The 23,061-nt window shown below is 33.2% G+C and overlaps 1 protein-coding gene across 1 annotated transcript; it reads right to left on the bottom strand.

The window, feature by feature from the left end:
* Window positions 1–12,106: 12,106 nt before the first annotated feature.
* Window positions 12,107–16,017, bottom strand: LOC142642188 (putative disease resistance protein At4g27220). The gene is made up of 2 exons (XM_075816540.1): window positions 12,777–16,017; window positions 12,107–12,450 (listed from the first exon to the last, which is right to left on the bottom strand). Exons 1-2 carry the CDS (start codon window positions 15,929–15,931, stop codon window positions 12,417–12,419), a joined length of 3,189 nt encoding a protein of 1,062 aa, XP_075672655.1. The 5' UTR covers window positions 15,932–16,017; the 3' UTR covers window positions 12,107–12,416.
* Window positions 16,018–23,061: the final 7,044 nt, after the last annotated feature.

Genomic DNA, 23,061 nt, shown 5'->3' with positions numbered 1-23,061 from the left:
AAATTGATGTGTACATATCCTGGATATTTTAATAAGTTTTAAATCAAATAAAATTGGTGTGTACATTATGAGGCAAATTCAAGAAACTTACATGATTGCAAGCTTTTATTCTAGGAGATGTGGGAGTTATATGATGTAACTCTTTAGGTGATAGTTAATTTCAAACTTATGTGATGAATTTTGTAGAAATTGTGATTGCTTACTATCTACTTATTACCTCACATGTATCTCAAACTCTTGCTAGTTGTACACACTTCACAAATTACTCTTTGCTAAACTTAATGCATATTATTGTGTGTGATCTTGTTGTGGCCATCCAAGATTGAAAGTACCTTGATTTTGATGCAAAATGTGTTTAAAGTTTGTGTTTTTGGGATAAATTGATTAAAAAAATTTTTTGAATGAAGCAGGTTAAATTCAAAGGTTTTTGAAAAACTTTTCATCTCATACTCATGCATTTCATTCATAAAATACACTGCTTTAAGGAGTTTCTGCATAAAATTGCTTTGTTTTTCAAAAATTTGTTTTTTCCAAATTTTCAATCAATCAAACCTATTGCTCGACCGATCGAAATTGCGATTAAAAAATTTGGTTTTAATCTATCTGGCTCAATCGTTGCTAGATTGATGCTGGATCGATCGAATGTGATTTTTGATCGATCGAACCTATTTTTCAACCGATTGAAAATCATTCAGAGAGTTTTTTAAAAGCCTAAGTTTTTTACGTGTTCTTCACTATTTCAAATTCTTTTCAAAAACTATTTAGCTCTTTCTCTTCACCCGATCCAACTCAAGCAAATTTTTGTCGTTTTCCCTCAAATTTTCTTCAAGGTTTTTGTCTTCTAGCACCGGTTAGACCCTTTTACCCTTTCTTTTTTGGTTTTATTTCATTTTTCATGCTTTTTAGAGAAAAATTCGAACCTATTGTATTTTGGGGTTTTTGGTGTTTTCAATGATTTCTTTCAAAATTGATCAATGGGTTTTTGTTGTTAGATGATATTAACATGTTCTTCATAGTTTAATTTGATCAATTTGATGAATTGGGAAGATTTGAAATTTCTAGGGTTTGAAAATTTAGGAAATTGGGGATTTTGTTCAATTAAGCATAAATTGATGAAATTGGCTTGTGTTGTTGATTCATTTTATCATTATATACTGTTATCCAACTTGTGTAATGATAAATTGATCAATTTTTTGGGATTTTTGAAAGTGCGTTTTTCAAAATTTGGGGTTTTTTTTTTTATATAAACTCTATGTTCAAGCGAATTCTGTGATTTTTTAAAGTGAAATTGAACTATTCTCATTAGTGCATGTATCATGTGTTAATATTGTTCATGCATCATATAGATTTTTATTTTCTATATTGTTTTTGCTCTAACTGTGTCTGATGCAGTCTGCCCTTAGGTTTTCTTGTTTTTTTTTTTCTCTCTTTGGTTCTTTTCTGTCTGTCCATTCCAACCTTAGCATTGCGACTAGGAAGACTCAAGCCAATAGGAAACCCACCTCCACCTCTACTCTAGCTTTTGATAGTGAGAGGTTTCTAAGTGAGAAAAACCAAGAGACGTATGAGAAGTTGAACATCCGTAGGTATGTGTGGGCTGAGAGAAAAGTTGTCTTAGATGAGTTTGATGGTGAGATTCGGAGAAACTTTGAGTGTAGGGGCTGGTTACCCTTGTTGGATATAGATCATTCTCCTCCGACTACCCTGATTAGAGAGTTCTACTCGAACCTCTCTATTCACTCCACTTCTTCCAACATTCGGTTTGTGAAGAGTTGGATAAGAGGAGAAGAGTTTACCATTACTCCTTCAGTAGTGGCTTCGGCTTTTGAGGTGCCTACTGTCCAGCATCATGTATATCCTTACGATGAGTCTCCTCCACTCGATGATATTATGTCATATCTAACTGGTACTTCTATCCAATGGGGTTCTAATCCTCGGATCACTACTTATGAGTTGACCGAGATTCATTATCTCTTTTTTCGGATTTCTTGCCATTCTATCCTGCCCATCTCACATTTGCACACCATTCCTATCGAGAGATGTGCATTTTTGTATGCTCTTGTCACAGATGCTCCTATGAGTTTTCATCATCTTTTCATTCAATCTTTGGTTGAGGTGCATAGGAGTAGTTCTTCTGCTCATGCTCTTTTCTTTCCCGAGTTTATACATCGGATTTCGTTGCATCTAAGTTTAGATGAGTTTCCTGTTTTTGAGCCTGTACACATTATAGCTCCTATAGGTGCCACCTTCCATAGGCAGATGATTGCTAAGATAAGAGCTAGATCTAAACGCCCTAGAGTTGAGTCTTCTTCGAGTGTTGCTCCTCCTTCTCCTTCTTCTTCAGGTGACCCATCTGCTGATGCGTTTGTTGATTCGACTGCTGCTGCTGCTGCTGATCCTCCACCTTCTACTTTGGATGATTCTAGCATTCTTCGTATGTTGGACACTATCATGACCGTTCAAGCGGCTTATGGTCAGCTTTTGGTGGATGTCCTCTTAGAGCTTCAGGCTTTACGTGCAGAGTTAGTGAGCTTTAGACAGTCCCCTCCACTACCTCCTTTTGATGATGAGTCTTGATTACCCTTTGACAATTCTTCACAAAAAGGGAAGTACATATGGATGGAGATAGGGGGAGATTTTTTGTTTTGGAACTTTGGAGCTTTAGATTGTATTTAGGTGCTTTAGATTGTATTTAGGTGCTTTAGATTGTATTTAGGTGCTTCATCTTGTATATTCTTTTTGGCTCATGTTGATGTATATGTTTGGGGGAGATATTTTATTTATTATTTTTGTTTCTTGTTTCACATTATGCTACATTAGTTTTTGATTTATATTTTGAGGTTATTCATGTTATGTCTTTTATTTTATGTTATGTGAAATTAAGAATTTATTTTGTTTTACTTGTATTTTCCACACATGCATTTATGTGTTTGTTGAGGGTTTTAGGAATTTACAGGTTGATTCAGTCGTACTATTGTCTACACTTGCAATTGATAGATAGTGGTTAGATTGAATTGTGTTTGGTTGGGCTGTTTGTGTAACTTTGAGCATTTTGTATTTTGCGTTTTGTTATGGATTGCCAAAGGGGGAGTTTGTGAGGTTTTAAGGATTTAGGATCTAAATGTATTAGAACTTCAATGTGTAATGTTGACAAACCATGATCAAAACTTAGAGTCTAGATTTAGGCTGCTCAAAGCATGTTTAATGTAAAGTTGATATTGAGTAATTGCAGAAAATCACTGTTCACTTTCTGCAAGACTTGATCGATTGAAAATTAGACTCGATCGATTGAAACTCATGCAGATTATTTTTTTGCAGATTTTTTCCTACACAGCCCAAGCCCATTTGACGTGTAGGGTTTTATATTTTGCCTTAAGTATAAAAGGAAAAATCCTAGCCATGTTTTTAGGTTGTTGTTTATGTTGTGTGTGTGTGAATCTCTTGTGAAATCTAAAGGTGTTTTCATTCATACATACTTAGGGTTATCAAGATCGAGATTGATGTCGAGAGCTTGGTGATCGTTTCAGTTGCTGCATAAAGAACTTCAAGAAATACAAGTGGTATACTTGTGAATGTTATGGATCTGAGAAAGAAGTAGTTTGTGAACTCGAAGTTGTCACGTGGTCGTGGTAGTAAGTTTTCTGCTCGAGGTAACAATAGGATGTTAGTGGTCTAAGTCGCTATTGTAAAACTTCAATTCTTTTATAGTGGATCTTATTTTACCTTGAGGATAATTAGGTTAAATCCTCCCCAGGTTTTTTACCGGTTTGGTTTTCCTGATTTATCATATCGTGTATTCTTTATTTTTCCGCATTGTTTTACATGATATGATTGTTATTGTTTTAATCTAGATTTGAATAATTTACCTAAGTTAATCACTTGGTTAAATAATTAGGTTAAACAATTTGTATTTTAAGGAGTCTAAAAACGTACAATGTACAATTAAGACAAACCGTTAGAAGTACGTAGTGGACTTCAACAAGTATAAAATTTTCAAACGGTGTTTAAGTGTTGTTAGTGCTTACCAAGTAAATTTGATATTTTTGTAGAGTCCTAATAGAGTATCCGGTGCTAACATGAAAATTAGGAATACTTGGAAAATTTAGGACCTGTCATAGTGCCATGTTTAACTGTGGAGCACATTGTCTTGTTTTTTTGTAAAGTCCTGATCATAGAGTATCTGGTACTAAGAATGTGTTTGGATCCACGTTTTACTGCTGCGTTTTAAGTCTGCTACGTTTTCAGTTTTTTTTTTCCTCCAATGCATGAACAGTAACAGAACTGTTCATGCACATGGAGTTACTGTGTGAGAGACCAGAGGTACTATTCATGCACTATTCACACACTGTTCATAGAACCCACAAGCACTTTTTCAGGAAAAAAAATAATAATAATAGGTCCCACAATACTATTCACACATTTAAAAATTATTTTGCTACAGTGTTTTCAATTTTCAATTTTCAACGATAAGTTCTATCTAAACATATGCTAAATGTGAATGATTTTCATCATTTTATCGATCCCATCAAAGATCAATTGTTGTGTAGCTCCTATCAAAAAAACAAAATTTGTTGTGCAGTTGTTAAGATCATATATACTAATGATATGAATATTTAGCGGGCATTTTCCAGGTAATGACATTTTTAAAAAAAATTATTTTAACTCATATAATGACCAGTGTGGGTGATACCGTACCGTATCGGCCGGTATATACCGTACCGGCCAGTGCACCGGTACAGGTACACTCCTGTTTCGTACTGGAAAAATTACCGGCTGTACCGACTGCATACCGGCTGTACTGGCGAAAACCGGCCGTACCGGCGCAATCCGGCTGTTTCGGCCAGTAAATGAAAACAAAGAAAATCCAGATGAGAAAAAAGAAAGACAAGGCTACCCATTCAAAAACCCAGATGAGAAAAATGAAAAACAAGGCTATCCATTCGAAAACCCAAATGAGAAAAATGAAAAACAAGGCTGAGTCTTGTGAAGCTATGTTGTGCTACGCTGAGAGAGTGAAAACCATAGACTTTAGCAATGAGAGTATAAGACAGAGGCAGCAATGTTTACCAAAAAAAAGACAGAGGCGGCAATGAGAGTGTGAACAGAGGAAATGTGTAATGCAGCTTTTATAAGTAGGTTGACCTAAAATGGACGGTATAGATTGATTCAAGAGTTTTAAAGCTTCTGAACCATTTGATCTACTTTTTGTTAACCATGTTTGGTTACATGAATAGGTGGGGGCTTTTTTTTATTGAGAATGAATAGGTGGGGGGCTGTGTCCAGAACTTCGGCTAATATATATAAATCAAAGATAATTTAAAGATTATCTTTGCTAATATATATATATATATATATATATATATATATATATATATATATATATATATAATTTATAATTTATATCTTTGCTAGATAATTTTTTTTTTTAACTTTAAACTTATAAATTTTCTTTGCTAATATATATATATATATATATATATATATATATATATATATATATATATATATATATATATATATATATAATAGTGGTAAACCCGAAACGGTACACCAGTATTGACCGGTATTCAAAATATATCGTACCGCTAGCCAAACCGGTACAGCCTCTGATACGGTATTGACTTCCTTGATAGTGACACAGAAGATTATATATTTGGAAGCTATCTACCATGTACCGCCTCCAAAAAATAGTGTTACTTGAGCTATTAGGTATGCACATTTGTTTTTTTGTATTTTTTAAGCTGATGAAAAAGAAACAGTAGTGTTGCTTGAACTATAGGGAATGCAAATTTTTTTGTAACTAAAGAAAAAAAAAATAGTTTCACTCGAGCTGTTGGATATGCATAATTGCATATACAAGTCCAAATTCTATGACATTTGAGTGAAGCTTTAGGTTTATCGTGTATTTTTGTGTTAGAACCTCTCTTTCTCTCTCTCTCTCAAGTCTATGTTTGTTTTTAAAATATAAATAAATAAATAAATTCCATGACATAGCTAAAATGAGAACCAATTATCTTTTGAGGAGCTGCTAGCGAAAAGAAAAACTTGTCCAGAAATAAGTTACTTGAAATTGGTTTGATATAGGGTTTGTTTGGATAGAACTTATTTTGCTAAAACTGAAAACTGAAAACTGAAAATACTGTAGTAAAATAATTTTTAAATGTGTGAATAGTGCTGTGGGACTCATTTTTAATGAAAAAGTGGTTGAAAAGTGAAATTTGTGGGATCCATAAACAGTGCATTTGTGCACTGTTCATAATTGAAAAGTCAATACATGCGGCTAGGTTTGAAAAAAAAAAAAAAAACAAAACAAAAGCAAAAATGCAGACGTAGACGCAGAAACGCGGATCCAAACGCCCTCATAGTATGACTATAAAGTGTACAGCCTAAAAACAATGACGCGTAGATCAATGAAAAAAAAAAATCAAATTTTCATCCTCAAATGGAAGAAACCCATAAAGGAAAATAAAATTGTAGGGACTAAAAAACAAAAACAAAAAAATTGTAGGGACTAGGGAGGAAGATTTTTTGTGATTGATGGAAATAGGATGTTGGGTTAGTACATTGCATTGCACGTTGTCAGAAGAAAAGTAAGAAAATTAAGTTGACATTATTATTGTTTTTGTCTTCATTTCAACTCCGTAGTCTTCACTTTCTTTGAAAAATGACAAGGCACAGGACAACTTTCTTTACTTTCGTACATGAATGAAGCCTCTTTTCGAAGCATTTAATCCCTTCCGTACTACTTTTTCATTTCGTAAGACACTGATTGGATCCCTGTCTCTAATTTCAGTTTAGTCTTTTATCAATTTTCCAATCAAAAGAACAAATTCAAAGCATAATTTTCAATTCCCTCTTGCGTTATCCTAAGTTCCTAACTAGCGCCGCCCCTAAAATTGTAGGGACTAGGGAGGAAGGTTTTTTGAGATGGATGGAAATAGGACGTTGGGTTAGTACATTGCATTGCGCGTTGTCAGAAGAAAAGTAAGAAAATTAAGCTGACATTATTATTGTTTTTGTCTTCATTTCAACTCCGTAGTCTTCACTTTCTTTGAAAAATGAAAAGGCACGGGACAACTTTCTTTACTTTCATACATGAATGAAGCCTCTTTTTCAAAGCATTTAATCCCTTTCCTACTACTATTTCATTTCGTAACACACTGATTGGATCTCTGTCTCTAATTCCAGATTAGTCTTTTATCAATTTTCCAATCAAAAGAACAGATTCAAAGCAGGGGTTTAGTTTGTGTTTTCAAAGAATTATTTTTAGTTTTTAAATAATATTACATGTATTTTTATACTTTTTTTCACTCATATGTATTTTCACAAATATTTTTAAATAATAATTTTTAATTTTTAAACATATGTATCAAACGGGCTTAAAGCATTTCAATTCCCTTTTGCGTTATTCAGCAACCAAAAAAAAAAAAATCCCTCTTGCGTTATTTTAACTTATGTTATCAAATAATAGGTTAACAATTTATTTTCAGAAAGTTTTGACGCTATTTTTATAATAAACGAAAAAAGATTTTAAAAGATTATTTTTTCTTATAAAAATATTATTTAAATAAATTGTTAATGGGCATTCGTAAACATTTCCTTTTACTCTTTTATCAATAATAAAAAAATTATAACCTTTCTAATTAAGAGTTTATCCCATGTAATTTAGAGAATTTTTCTAAAATTTAATAACGATTTTGCTCAGGCATTGCAATTTGATTTCCAACAAGTTTGTTTCCTTACTCGGAGCGGATTTTCATGCAACTACTTGCTAAGGTTCCAAAACTAATTTCCTAGCAAAAAATTGAAAAAAAAAAGTGTTGATATTAATGATATTTATAATATATATATATATATATATATATATATGGATTACATTCTATTTACTTTATTTAAAAATGTGTTTTTTTTAAAGGTAAAAATGTATTAGTTGTATGTTAACATGTTATAACTCACAAAGTTGTTAACATGTTATAACTCACAAAACTTTTTATTCTCAAAAAATAAAAAACCCACAAAACTCGATTTCTTTAATTTAGTTTATCTGCTAATCTAACTCATTATACGTTTTTTGATACTATACAATTAGCAGCTGTGATGTTACATTATACCATAATATTATATTATTGAAAAAAAGAACATTAGGGACCCAAAAAAATGTCAACACTTTTTTTTTTTTTTGAGAAAATCAATACCCTTGTTTTTTGTTGTGGTAAATTATGGTATAATATTATATTATTCTAATTAATTTCTATTTAACCTGTGAGGCTGTGATAGACTGAAACCTTGGTTGTTGTAAAAATATTATGACATTTTGTTGTTGATATAGAACAAATCATTGTAGAATTTCTCACATTAGCTTTGGGAAATTTTCTTTTCACCCTTTGCTATTTTATTTGCTTAAATCTATTTTTTAACAAATAAATAAATATTTTTTAAAGAAAAATTCTTAGTTTACAATATTGTATTGTCATTCTATCAATGTAAAATTTACATTGTTTCTAAAAAAAATGTGTATAACATTATACATTTTTATGCAAAGGTGTAAAATGTTGTACATATTTATTTAGTCTACTATGTAAGTCTTACATTGATAATATAATGTAAAGTAAACATAGAATTGTCATTTTTTTAAAAACAAAACTATTTTTTTTATTTGGAGTTTGTCTCAAATTTTAGCAAATTAGTCAACAGAATGCCAAATTAGGATTGGGAGCCGGTGCAATTGCTAAGTGCAATTACACCGTGCAATTCACATAATCCCTTCACAATTTTTTTTTTTTAATTTTACTTATTTTTTATATAGAATGACTGAAATTTAAAATTTTTTTTCTACTTTAAATCTCAACTACCTATATTAATTGCATCAGGTGCAATAGCTTGATCTCAATCCCGCCAAATTGACACACTGTTCTTAATTTTTCATTAGCATTGGACGTTGCTAATCCTCAGTCAAAACTCAAAAATGAAAAACAAAATAGGTTTTTTTTTTTTTTTTTTGAAGTTAGAATAAAAGCTAAAAGGTAGGGCCAGTAGTGTTCTAATTTTCTATTGCGTGTTGTCAGAAAAAAGTAGCACTATACTGCTGTTTTGTGTTTATTGATTAGCTTCTTGGAAATTTCTTGGAACGTAAACCGAAGACGTGTTATATACTGTTATAGATATAATTCACGATAATTGGTTTGAATATTGTTGAAAATTGAAAATATTGTAGTAAAATAATATTTAAATATGTAAATAGTGCCAGTACTATTTTTAATTAAAAAAAAAATTAAAAGTGCGTGTACTATTTATAAACAGTGCATTAATAGTATTCACACAGTAATAAATAGCAGATCTTGTCCTTGGTTGAAATCCGTGCAAAAAAAAAAAAAAAAAAAAAGCTGGAAAACGCTGAACGCCTCCCGCGTTCAGCTATCCAAACTCAGCCTAATACGAAAATTGGGAATACTAGGAAAATTTAGGACCTGCCATGGTGCCTTGTTTAACTTTGGAGCACATTGTCCTGTCCAGCATCATAGCGTAGACAAATACATTGGGCAATGATACGTTGTCGAATTCCCTATTCCTCTCTAGTCAGGAAGGGAAGAATATCGACCACGCCAACCGATACTTAAACTCTAGCTAGATTTATCAAAGAAAACATTTGCAAAATTTTGCTTAAAAGACAATTAAGATCTTAAAAGAAATTGGACACATTTTATAATTAATATAGTGATAAGCTATAGACACAACTTTTGTGTCACAACCTTGACATATGTGATTGTAAAAGTCCGTTTGTATAAAACTTATTGCTGAAAACTGAAAACTAAAAACATTGTAACAAAATAATTTTTAAATATGTGAATAGTGTTGCGGTATCTATTTTTAATAAAAAAATTGCTGAAAAAGTACGTGAACAGTGCGCACAGTACGCGCACTGACCCATTTGTCCCCCCGCAGTAGAAATGAAAAAAAAAAAGAAAAAAAAAAGGAAAACACAGCCAGCAAAACGCTGGATCCAAACGGGCAATAAATGGTGGAAAAAAAAGTAGTGAATTCATATATAAGCGATAACCAATCAGAAATGCACATATCATAAAGTTGTAGCAAAAATTTGTAACAAAGTGTGTGATCCTAAAAGAACTAAGTCATATTATTGAAAAGGATTTGATACGTTTTCTTATAAATGATGAAACATGCTTTTTTTTTAGAAATATAAAATGCATTAGTAAAATTAATAAAGAATTAAAGATAAGATCACTGTAAAATTTCATATTCCACACTACTCCTTAGTTTATGAATTTTTGTTGGTAGCCTAGTATTATTGTAATAAAATTTAGGACGCGTTTCTCAAAAAATTAAGGTCCATTTTCCTATTCATCAATCTCCAAATAAATAATAAGTTTAGTGACACTATTTTTTCAATAACTTGTATTGCAGTATTGGCATGATATGAATGATGGATCATATGAAAGTGATTGTGTATCACTTAGATATAACTTACCACTTTAATAAATTGTGAAAATATTTGTGGTAACAAAGTTGCCAAAGGAATGGAGAAGTTTGGATAGAAAATTAGAGTACATTTTTTCAAGAAAAAATAGTGTACATCTTCCACTGTTTTTTCATTGAAAAATAGAATACGTTGTTCTTTTTTATAATTTTATTATTGTTATACATATTGAATAACCTTTCAAAAAGAAATTAGGGAGTTAAAATTTGGTATTGAAATTCAAACACAGATTTTCACCATTTAATAATGAGAAATACTAGAGTTTATTCATTATTAACAAGCTATGAAAAAAGGACAATAATTAATTTTTAATACATATATTGCTTAATCATTTTGTCAATATGTAATTTTGGACCTTCATTTAAATCCTGAAAATCATTTATGAATGATTTTGTATTAAAATTTTAATCAATTCATCTTGACTTGAAAGTTAGAGGCTAGCCTAAAGTTGCGTCATATTCTATTTAACACCTATTTCCAAACCATTAAATAACATAAAACCAACTTTAAGAATCAAACAAAAGTATTGTGAATTGGTAACTATGATCACGAGAGAAAAATATAAATTTGGAGAAAATATAAGAACCAAACAATGTGACACAAAAATAGCACTTTGATTCAAATGTATAAAAATTACTTAGCATTATGTTCTGTTCACTCTACGGGGGGGTTTAGCTTTAGGGGTGTATAAAAATTTGTAAGCTACTATGGGTCGCCCTCAAGAGTGTTTTTTTTTTTTTTTCCTTTGGAATTGTTCTCCATTGGTTTTGCACTTTAGTACCAAATTTGGATGTCATTTACTTTTTTCATAAGTAAAGACAAAGGTAAACAATCAGAAGTATCATTACAGATTTGGTACTTCTTGTGGTTGTGGTGTAAATTGATAAATTTGGGGTCTAAACGGGCCCTTCAATATGCATTTTTCAGATGGCTGTTATATTTCTTCTTGGTCTCACTCAATTCCATTATAGTTGAGGAATTGAAATATTTAATTAGGGGAAAAGAATTAATGATCAAGTCATGGTAAACGCCAAAATATCTAGTAAAGAATTGGAAGTGTGACCAATCAACATTGTATCTCTAGACACTATGAGAAAGCATGAACAAATTATCAACAACAATGAATCACATTTCTGCACTCGGAACACTACTCATATGAGTCTTCCCCCTCTATGCTCTTACTCTAAAAGAGGGCTCTTAATGGGACAAGCCACCCAATCATTAGACATAATGAGATCTATGGTTTTGTGTAACATTCAAGAGTGAAGAACATGCTAACCTTACTATATAGGCAAATACCCACCCATCATGTGTCACTGATCAAGGCCCCCATACTCTCCCTCATATAAGAAGAATGATCAAGTCCAATAAACCAAGGTGCATCAAGCCCACAAATAAATATGACTACAAACAGTAATTGAGCTCCAAAATCTATCAATTGAGCTTCTTCCTAATAGTCATTTTCATTGTCATTTTCCTTTTTTCTTTTCTCTTTTAATGAAACAGATATAGCAACCTAACACTTTGTACATTACCACACCCTAGTGTCCACATGATAGTATATCACTCTCAGCATTTCCAAAAGATCTCACTTTCCAAAAGTTCTCACATATATAAACTCTAATTTTCTGTAGAATCTCTCATCTAAACATTGTTACCATATTAGAAGGATGTAACAAATTTTCGATTAAAATACAATCCCATATTAGAAGTACATCAAGCATTTGAACAAGCTAATTCAAATATCCTGGCTACACAATTGCCATACAACATTAACAGACGACGAATAAAGAAGCTAACCACATATTTTCTTTGAAAGAAATGCAGCTCCTTAAGAATCCAAATGACAGCCTCTTCAAGTCCATGCATTGAAAGCAGCTTGCAGCACACTTCTACACGAGCTGCCTATCCAGTGTCATCTCTATTCCACTGACATATCTTCCGGTTCTATCAGTCTTAAGAAAATTAACAAGCAATAGGGTAAAGAATTAATAAATTGTAGGATATATATATATATATATATATGTATGTATGTATGTATGTATGTATGTATACACAGATTCAAATTTATTAGGAATCGCCTAGTGATATCACGTTTTCCTGAAATTGCTAGAATCACTATTGAAAGTGGTTTGAAAAATTGGACACCAAGAAGAATGTCAGACATAATCAATTGCATGAACAAATAAAATGCTTGATAAAATATGTATTCTCTACTACATGAGGAAAATAAATGTGGATAAAAAAGCTGAATGCAGCGAAAACCATGATGGAAACATACCTCTTCTTTAGGAGGTTATAGTGGCGTTCATTGTTAAAGTGGAATTGTTTGGAGCTGTGAAAGTCAGATGTTCTGAAATTTGGACAGGCTCGCACATGCAAATGTTCCAGAAAAGGGAACTCCAAGGAAGAATTTCCATCATAGAAATTAACAAGAAGTGCTAGATTTTGCAGTGCTAAGGTCTTTAGTCGAGGTAATGTAATTTTATCCAGAGTAATTCCACCATCTTTCTGAATAATTGCATCCAAGTCAGAGCAATCCTCTACCCAAAGCTCTTCCAATTGCAAAAGACCTTGAGACATGCAGGGTGAGAAGAGAAATTTCAATTTGTTGCATTTAATGACAATCACAATTTTGACATTTCTGAAATCTGCAAACTGACAAGGGCCTTTCCATATGCTTGCTAATTGAGAAAGATTGTCCAATCTGAGTTCTTTTAACCTTTCCAAGTAACGACGTCCTTCCTCTAATCCTTCAAATCCAAACACCTCCTTAATAGAATTCCCAGTTACCTTCAGTATTTCCAGATTATTCAACCTCTGTATCATGTTTGAAAGCAGAAGTGAGTTCTCCAGGTTACTACACTGTTGCACCTCCAAGAATTTAAGTTTTTCAAAGGACCCAGGTGGTAGTTGACCAACACATATCTCTTTCACAGATTCCATCTCGTGAATGCGTAATTCCAGCAATTTTTCAAACACTGGAGTGTTTGGGATACCCTCAGCTGCTAAGGGTATTAAACATTGTTCACTGTTGCTTTCTTGAATATAGAGACACTTCAAACCAAACAACCTCCCCTTATCATATTCAATAAGAATGTTTTTGAGATTCCAGCACCGTGAATAGATAAGCATCTCTGCTTTCTCGGCCGCAGCCTTAATGAACCAATCTGGTAAGTTGCTCATTGTAGTGTCAATAAACAAGGTCCTTGTACGTACCCGTTTTAATATGGACAAGCTCGCATTCAATAGCCTGTTGAATAATGATGCATTTATACATATGTCAAACTTCTCCCACTTTGGACTACAGTTTACATTACGGGGCAAGCAATTAACATCTTCTATGTCAATATTCAAAACTGTTAGTTGAGGCAAGTTTATCAACTCTTCCAGGCTTGCATTCCTTTCTTCGTTGGTTCCCCCCAATCTATTACCCCATTGGCAAAAGCTTCCTTGCAAGTATAACTCCTCCAACCCATGTAATCTTGATATTATGTTCGGCGAGATAGTTTGGATATAATCACAAGATCTCATATCCAACATCCTTAACTCAGTCAATTCTGCTAATTCTTCTGGGAAGGTATTAATAAAAGATCTATTGAGGCTAAGTATTTCCAGCTTCTTGAGTCCTCCTAATATGGAAATATCTTTTGACTCGCAACGATCCATATATAAGGTGCAAAGGTTCTCTAGGAGTCTAATTGATGGTGGAAGTGACAATATCGGCAACCCACTTATATCCAACACCTTAAGGGTATTCATTCTATTAAAAAAACCACTTGGGATTTCCCTCAAATTTTTATTTTCCTGCAACAATAAGGCTTGGAGTTTAGGGCATACTGGCTCATCAGGAAGTCTTTTGATATCATTGAACATAACTGAGAGTGCGGTGTAGCTTTCAAATTGAGTGTCTCGCCGTGGCCACTCTTCTAAAGCAGAACCAGCTTGTGCCATAAAAAGCTCCTCATTTCCTGATGATGATATCAATTTAGCTGTATCGCGTACAACATCATGCATTTTTACAAATGCATCCTCATCACACCTTAACAACAATCCAGAGTCTATGAGATTTTTGGTGAAGGTATCAGCATCTCCTCTTGCTTCATCCAATGTGTCAACATGATGAAACAAGCGCAGCCCCATCCCATACCTCGCCAAAACCTCCTTGCTGATATTGTGATCTTCTGGAAAGAGACAACACATCAAGAAGCACGCCTTGGCTTCCCGATCTTTCAAAAAATCATAGCTCAACTTAATGCATTCAGTAACTTTTTCCTGATGATCAGGGTTTGGAGATACTGACCTTTTAAGTCGCCTCGCTGCCTTTTTCCATTCTTCCTCATCTTTGTCACCCAGCGCCCTTGCCACTGTTACTAGTGCCAAGGGAAGGCCGTGACATTCCCCTGCAACCTCGCGAGCTACAGCTTCAAATTCAGTGGAGTCAAAAACTGTGCCTGCTGTCTTTATGAATAGATCCCAAGAATCCTCCGGGGATAAGATATTGAGATGGATCCTATTTTCTTTGCATCCCATCGAATTGCAAACATGTTCTCGTCTCGTAGTCAGTAAGATCTTCGATTCGCAAACCTCAAGGTCACTGCCAATTGGGATTCCAATGCTGGATAGATCAATCCATTCCCAGACATCATCCAAAATTACAAGGATTCTTTTATCTGCCATTATTTTTTCCCTCAGTTCTTTTGCTCTCCCTTCGTCACTCTCCTTTGTCAAAAGGAGTTCTAGACCGTCTGCAATGGAACTATGAATTTTTTTGAGATTCACAGTCTGCGACACAGTGGTCATCACCACACGATGGAAGTGACCTTCAGTCATGACTTTTTCCGCAACTTGTTTTACCATTGTGGTCTTGCCCACACCGCCCATTCCATGAACCCCGACGATGTTGGTGTTGTTGTTGTCATCTTTCAGAGCTTTCAAGATGTCTTCGATAGCATTTTTGGTGGATTCAAACGACATGAAATGACCGGCTGGTGCTGGTGCTGTAGGTTCCGGAATTGCAGGCAGAGAAACAGTCTCAAAACTCTTCTTTTCTTCACAAATAACACCCATCTCTTTACCAATACTTACTGCTTGCTTGCTCAACTTGTGGCGTGAAAGCCAATCAGGAGAACAGCAAGCACAGGCGCATCTGTGGTTCTGGTTTGCTTGTACTTCATTGTCCAGAAGATTTTGAGCCTCAGTGGCTTTTTTATTGGCTCTTTGTAACCAGACTTGGACTTCATTTTTGATTCCTTCTCTATTTCTTTCTGCCTGCTCAACTGCATGTTTGACGTCCGACACAACAGCATTCAGTCTTCGTGCTTGATCTTTGAATTCGTTTATGTTTTTGGTGTAGTGAAGGAGGTAATCAATCTCTTGCAGAACTGGTCGACAAAAGCACTCTAGTGCATCCCTGCTGAAAGATGCAACATCCATGGTTGCTCAGAGGTTTTTTTTTTTTTTTTTTTTTTAAATTTTTGCTTTGTTGTTAATGTTTAGGTTTAGAGAGCGTACAAAGAAGATGGCACTGCTGTTAAAGTAATTTGCCACATTGTACAGCCAACCCAACAGAGAAAAAAAGGAACCCATTACAAAGAAAGGAATCTAGTTTTTTTTTTTTTTTTTTCCTCTTTAATTTGGGTAATTTTGATTTGGTTAAAATTGCTGAAAACTGAAAACACTGTAACAAAATAATTTTTAAATATATAAATAGTATTGTGGGACTCATTTTAAATAAAAAAATAACTGAAAATAAAATTTGGGGATCCGTGAATAGTACACGAACGCACTGTTCAAGGCAGAAAGCAACTGAAAAGTCAGATATATACGGTTACTGTTCATAAACAGTAGCCGTTTGTCTCTAAAAAGCGTGTTGCTGCAGAAAAAAAAAAAAAAAAAAAAAAAAAAAAAAAAAAAGGAGAAACGCAGGACAGTCAACAAGTGCGGCTGGAGAAAAAAATAGAGCAAAACGCGTCTGGACTAAACGCAGATGTGGAAACGCTCAATCCAAACACTCACAAAATTTTGTTACCGCTCATTGTTGCACACACTCTTTTGAAATCTTGTTTTCAAAACACCAGTTATAATCGCCCCTTAAGTATGATTTGATTGGTTTAACTAGCATACATGATAGGCTTAGGTGGCATTTAACGAACACGTCAGGTCCTTTGCACAACGCATGGTAATAAGTTTGTTTACCTAAGAAAGAAGGTGGCTTGCGCTTGAAAAAGATTTCTGATTGGAATGTAGCTGCTGTGTTTCATTATGAAACATTTGGGAGCCTTTGGGTGGCTCGGGTGGGTAAGTGTTTACTAAAAGGCAAATGCTTTTGGATTTTCAAGCTTAATGGAGTCTTTTTCCCAATGTGTGACTTTAGGATCATTTATGATGCAACTAGTATATTTGAGGCAAAAGTATTGATGCTGCCATGGATAATCCATCTATTACAATTTCGCAAATTTATTTATTCAAGATTTTATTGTTTACTCAAAAAAAAAAAAGTTTGGATATTTATCCCACATTGGTTGTGTGTGTCTAGTGTCCGCTATTTATAACTCTAGTCTACAGCTACAAAAGTTAGACCATTTTGTAGTTATACTCTAGTTATGTAATATATTATAAACTCGATATTACTATTTTCATGTGTGTTCTAATAAATATTACTGTTTGATGGGATCCAAGTGTAAAGTTCAATTGAAGTAAAAGTTGTATGGTTTTAAAGGTTAAGTATGAGTCTTTTAAGATTAAAATAAGTTTTTTATTTGGTTTTTTTTATAATAATAGTTATGGACAATTTCCTAGTCAGGGAAAATCTGTAATTTATTTGATTCTTGCAAATTAAGATTATTTTTATAGTTTAATTGAATATAGAATTGATTCTCAACCAAAAATTAAAAAAAATTAATATAGAATTTACTAGGATAACTTAAATATATTAGTTTTCATTATCTTTGGATCCAAGTTAGTTTTTTATTAGGTTTTAGTTTATTAGTCAAACTAGGGGCCTAATACTAATAATACATATATTTGTGCTTAATGCATTCTTTTTCTTTTTCTTTTTTCTTTTCTTTTTTTATGAAATGCTTAATATATTGAAAGGGGATGAAGTTGATAAAAAAAAAAATGGAAGTGTTTTTTTTTTTTAGAATCGAGATCGAAAAAATTTATAAATCAATAAATGACTCTGTACTGAATTACAAAAGAGCCACATTATCAAGGATGTCCTCCAACTAATATTGTGGTTCAACTAAATTTCTAACTTTTTTTGCTAGTTTATGAGTAGGCATTACCATTGTGTCTAATTTAAATAAAACAACATAACCTTAGGGTCCGTTTGGTTGGAGGTGAAACAGGAGTGATAGAAAATAGAGAAAAGTTGAGAGAAAACTAATTTTATGAGCATTTGGTTGGAGAGAATGAGATGATAAAAAATTGGTGGGCTCAAATGTTTTCTCCCATGGCCCACCAAAATTGCATTTCCCTAGTTTAGGAAGAATATAGGGGAGATGAATAGTTGCAGTCAATAACTAAATTACATTTCCTCCTCCTTTTACATCTACGAAGTCTTTTTCCTTTTCTGGGTGCTTTTGCTTTCTTGGGGCCGTGGATGTGTTGCCTTCTTTTTTAGGGAGGGGGGTGATAGTGCTTCTGTTTTGGTTTTTTTTTTTTTTTTTGCTTAACTAGAAGTGATTTTTTTGGCATGATTTTTCTTTTTTGATAAATTTGGGTGGTCGCTTTTTCTTTTTATTGTTTGCTACTTTTTTTGTTTTAATTAGGTATTATTTTTTAACAAGGACATATGAGTAAATTTGAACAAACTCATTTTTCACACTTCTCCACTTTCCACTCCCAACTAAACACAAATGAGAGAAATTAATATTTTTTTCTCTTCCCATTTTTCTATCCATTCTCCATTTTTTATTCTCCCATTTTTCTATCTCTTCACTTCTCGAAATATTGGGGCATGTTGGTCTTTGTGTTCTTTTTCCCCACTTTTTTCCCTTTTCTTTCTTACGGGTATTGTTCATAGCATTGTTGGCATATTTGAAAAAATTATATTTCCATTTCTTTATATTCTCTTTTCAACCAATAATAAAATATTTTCCATTTTGAACCAAAAACCTTTTTCCTAAAATGTTCTAAATCTAATGGGTTTCAGGTAGCTCAACTAGTAAAATCTCTAATAATTGAATAAGAGATCTGGAATTCAATCATCGCCTACATCAAAAATCAATTAGTGTCTTGATCTGATAATAAAAAGTTTAGTCTCATCAAGAGTAAACGTCATAGGTTGAAACTCTCTTTAAAAAAAAAATTCTAAATCTAAAATCCACAAATCTTCCTAAATCTAAACTTACTGCTATTGCCACAAGTACAAGTAGACAAATTTCCCAAATTGTCCTACGAAAATTTGATATCAAAGCCAAAATCCTACCACAAGTTCTTCACTAAAATCTTCTAACAACCAGAAGCCTCATCAAAGGATCAAGAACGCTCCGTGATCATCGGTGGTGGCATCGGTGTAGTCTCATTGAAATTGCCCAATAGATATTGACCACGGATGTAAGGGACCTATTGAGCTTCCCAACTAAAAAATTATCTCTGGTAGTGGTAAATTTGATAGTGATGACATGATGGAGCTTCACGATGGGTGAGGTAGAGGAAGAAGTTATTGTAGAAATGGAGGACATGGAGCTATTAGACGCCATTGCAGGGACAAAGAGAAGTGAAAATAATAAGGATGGGAAAAAAATTGAAAGGAACACACCAACATTGCTCTGTAGAGCCCTGATACCATGTAAAGTTACAAGAGAAGTTTGAAATATTCTCCATTCTCAAATATTCTACAATAGTATGTAATATATATGCCTCTCTGCCTCTCTTCTTCAAATTGCATGCCTTTAATAGACCATAGACTTCATCAACCGCTACTACAATATATTTTACCAACATCTATTACGCTATTATAATTTTGAAATCTTGTTTTCAAAACACAAGTTACAATAGCCTGTTAAGTATGATTTGATTGGTTTAACTAGCATACATGATAGGCTTAGGTGGCATTTAACGAACACCTCAGGTCCTTTGCACAACGCATGGTAATAAGTTTGTTTACCTAAGAAAGAAGGTGGCTTGGGCTTGAAAAAGATTTATGATTGGAATGTAGCTGCTGTGTTTCATTATGAAACATATTGGGAGCCTTTGGGTGGCTTGGGTGGGTAAGTGTTTACTAAAAGGCAAATGCTTTTGGATTTTCAAGCTTAATGGAGTCTATTTCCCAAATTATGACTTTAGGCTCATTTATGATGCAACTAGTATATTTGAGGCAAAAGTATTGATGCTGCCATGGATAATCCATCTATTACAATTTCGCAAATTTATTTATTCAAGATATTATTGTTTACTCAAAAAAAAAGTAGGAATATTTATCCCACATTGGTTGTGTGTGTCTAGTGTCCGCTATTTATAACCTCAGTCTACAACTACAAATGTTAGACCATTTTGTAGTTATACTCTAGTTATGTAATATATTATAAACTCGATATTACTATTTTCATGTGTGTTTTAATAAGTATTACTGTTTGATGGGGTCCAAGTGTAAAGTTCAATTGAAGTAAAAGTTGTATGGTTTTAAAGGTTAAGTATGAGTCTTTTAAGATTAAAATAGTTTTTTATTTGGTTTTTTTATAATAATAGTTATGGACAATTTCCTAGTCAGGGAAAATCTGTAATTTATTTGATTCTTGCAAATTAAGATTATTTTTATAGTTTAATTGAATATAGAATTGATTCTCAACCAAAGAAAAAAAATTTTAATATAGAATTTACTAGGATAACTTAAATATATTAGGTTTCATTATCTTTGGATCCAAGTTAGTTTTTTATTAGGTTTTACTTTATTAGTCAAACTAGGGGCCTAATACTAATAATACATATACTTGTGCTTAATGCATTCTTTTTTCTTTTTTCTTTTCTTTTTTTATGAAATGCTTAATATATTGAAAGGGGATGAAGTTGATAAAAAAAATATATATATGAAAAAATTATATTTCCATATCTCTATGTTCTCTTTTCAACCAATAATAAAATATTTTCTATTTTGAACCAAAAACCTTTTTCCTAAAATGTTCAAAATCTAGTGGGTTTCAGTTAGCTCAACTAATAAAATCTCTGATAATTGAATAAGAGATCTAGAATTCAATCTTCGCCTACATCAAAAATTAATTAATGTCTTGATCTAATAATAAAAAGTTTAATCTCATCAAGAGTGAACGTCATAGGTTGAAACTCTTTTTAAAAAAAAAATTCTAAATCTAAAATCCACAAATCTTCATAAATCTAAACTTACTGGTATTGCCACAAGTACAAGTAGACAAATTTCCCAAATTGTCCTACGTCAATTTGATATCAAAGCCAAAATCCTACCACAAGTTCTTCACTAAAATCGTCTAACAACCAGAAGCCTCATCAAAGGATCAAGAACGCTCCGTGATCATCGGTGGTGGCGTCGGTGTAGTCTCATTGAAATTGCCCAATAGATATTGACCATGGATGTAAGGGACCTATTGAGCTTCCCAACTAAAAAATTATCTCTGGTAAATTGATAGTGATGACATGATGGAGCTTCACGATGGGTGAGGTAGAGGAAGAAGTTATTGTAGAAATGGAGAACATGGAGCTATTAGACGCCATTGCAGGGACAAAGAGAAGTGAAAATAATAAGGATGGGAAAAAAATTGAAAGGAACACACCAACATTGCTCTGTAGAGCCCTGATACCATGTAAAGTTACAAGAGAAGTTTGAAATATTCTCCATTCTCAAATATTCTACAATAGCATGTAATATATATGCCTTTCTACCTCTCTTCTTCAAATTGCATGCCTTTAATAGACCATAGACTTCATCAACCGCTACTACAATATATTTTACCAACCTCTATTACGCTATTATAATTTTGTTGGTAGTTGTCACTAACTTACTATTGTAATTGAGATAAGGATCATATTCTTTCAAAAGGGTCCTGTGAGGCACTCACTTGGCAATCTTTGAATATAAATTTCTGGTGAGTCAATTCGTCAATGTCAATTAGCTCCCTACATTTTGGTTACAGTAAATTTATTTTTCAATATTTTCAACTTGTAGTTAACTTATAATCAATTTCTATGACCAAAGTTTTATTTTGTCTTTTTCTTATTCTCTCTTTTTTCATCATCCCTATCAAATGGATATTTTGTGTGTGCAATGACCCCTTAGCCCAGCGAAGGAAGAGCCATTTGATCATCTATTTTTTAGAAAAATGCTATGCCACAACATTTTCATAACAAATTATAAATGGCAAGTTGTTAGTATTTGTTATTATTGGGGCAAAAAAGTAGTCTCAGTAGTAAATTCAAATTTGAACCAATAAGATGATCAAAATCTCTATTGGTTGAATAAGAGATCTGGGGTTCAATTCCCGCCTATACCAAAAACTGATTGGTGTCTTAATCTGATGATAAAGAGCTATCATCAGAAGCGGACGCTATAAGTTGAAACTCTCTTCAACAAAAAAAAAAAATTAACATTTTATAATTTGTTTTAGAGAAAACCTTTGGCCAGGAGCTGGCGTAAAGAGCCTCCTTTACACCACCAATGAATATACGCGACATTATATTTCTATTGAAAACCCAATGCACTCCAACACACGCAATTATAACTCAATCTCAAACACATATCAGACCTGAAGAACTAAACAGCTCCAACGCCTAAACTCATTCCATCTCCTCTCCTTATACCACCGGACCTCCACCCCGTCGTTGAAGCTGCCGCACATGTCGGTTAGGAGCTGGCGCCGCCGCACTGGAGTTCCACCTCGTCGTTCAAGGTTTACCCCTTCTTCTTGATTCTTCACTGTTTCTTACTTAATGGGTCTTCGTTATTTTGATTCTTTTGGCTCTATACTTCTTGTTAACATTATGGGTTTGCCTTTTTCTCATCTAGGTATTGATTAGTTATTGATTTTTCTCTTCTAAACATTGATTTCTTATGTGGGTGTATATTTGTTATCAATTTGTGATTGTTTTTTTTGTTTACTTCAGGGCTTGTTTCTCTACCTACGATGCTGGTTTGGCAATATGGTTCTTCATTTTGGGCAATTCTTGGTCATATATTGTGCAAAATTTCTTAAATAACTATAAAAATCAAACTATATTATTAGTTAGCCAAGGTTGAAACTAATTTGGTATATAACAAATCGAGTCCTTTGGACTCGATTTTAGAATGCTAAATTGACTGCTTTGAAGTCGATTTCAACATTATTCGTAGCTGACGTGGAAAGGCGGTCCACGTAGACATAGAACTCGAGTCCATTGGACTCGAGTTCTGTCAAATAGAAATCGAGTCCTTAGGACTCGATTTCATTTTGTTCATCATCTTCTCCCTTCGTTCTTTTTTCTTTTCTTTTTTCTCCATTTCAGGTCCCGTTCTCTTCTTCCCTTCTTTCTCCATTTCAAGTCTTGTTCACATCTTCTTCCCTTCTGCCAAGCCTCCAAAAATCCCAAACCCATTTTTCTCAAAATCCCAAACC

This window comes from Castanea sativa, chromosome 7, assembly GCF_040712315.1.
Source record: "Castanea sativa cultivar Marrone di Chiusa Pesio chromosome 7, ASM4071231v1".
NCBI lineage: Eukaryota > Viridiplantae > Streptophyta > Magnoliopsida > Fagales > Fagaceae > Castanea > Castanea sativa.
The sequence above is the reverse complement of the archived record's forward strand: the minus strand, read 5'-3'. Positions and strand labels throughout refer to the sequence as shown.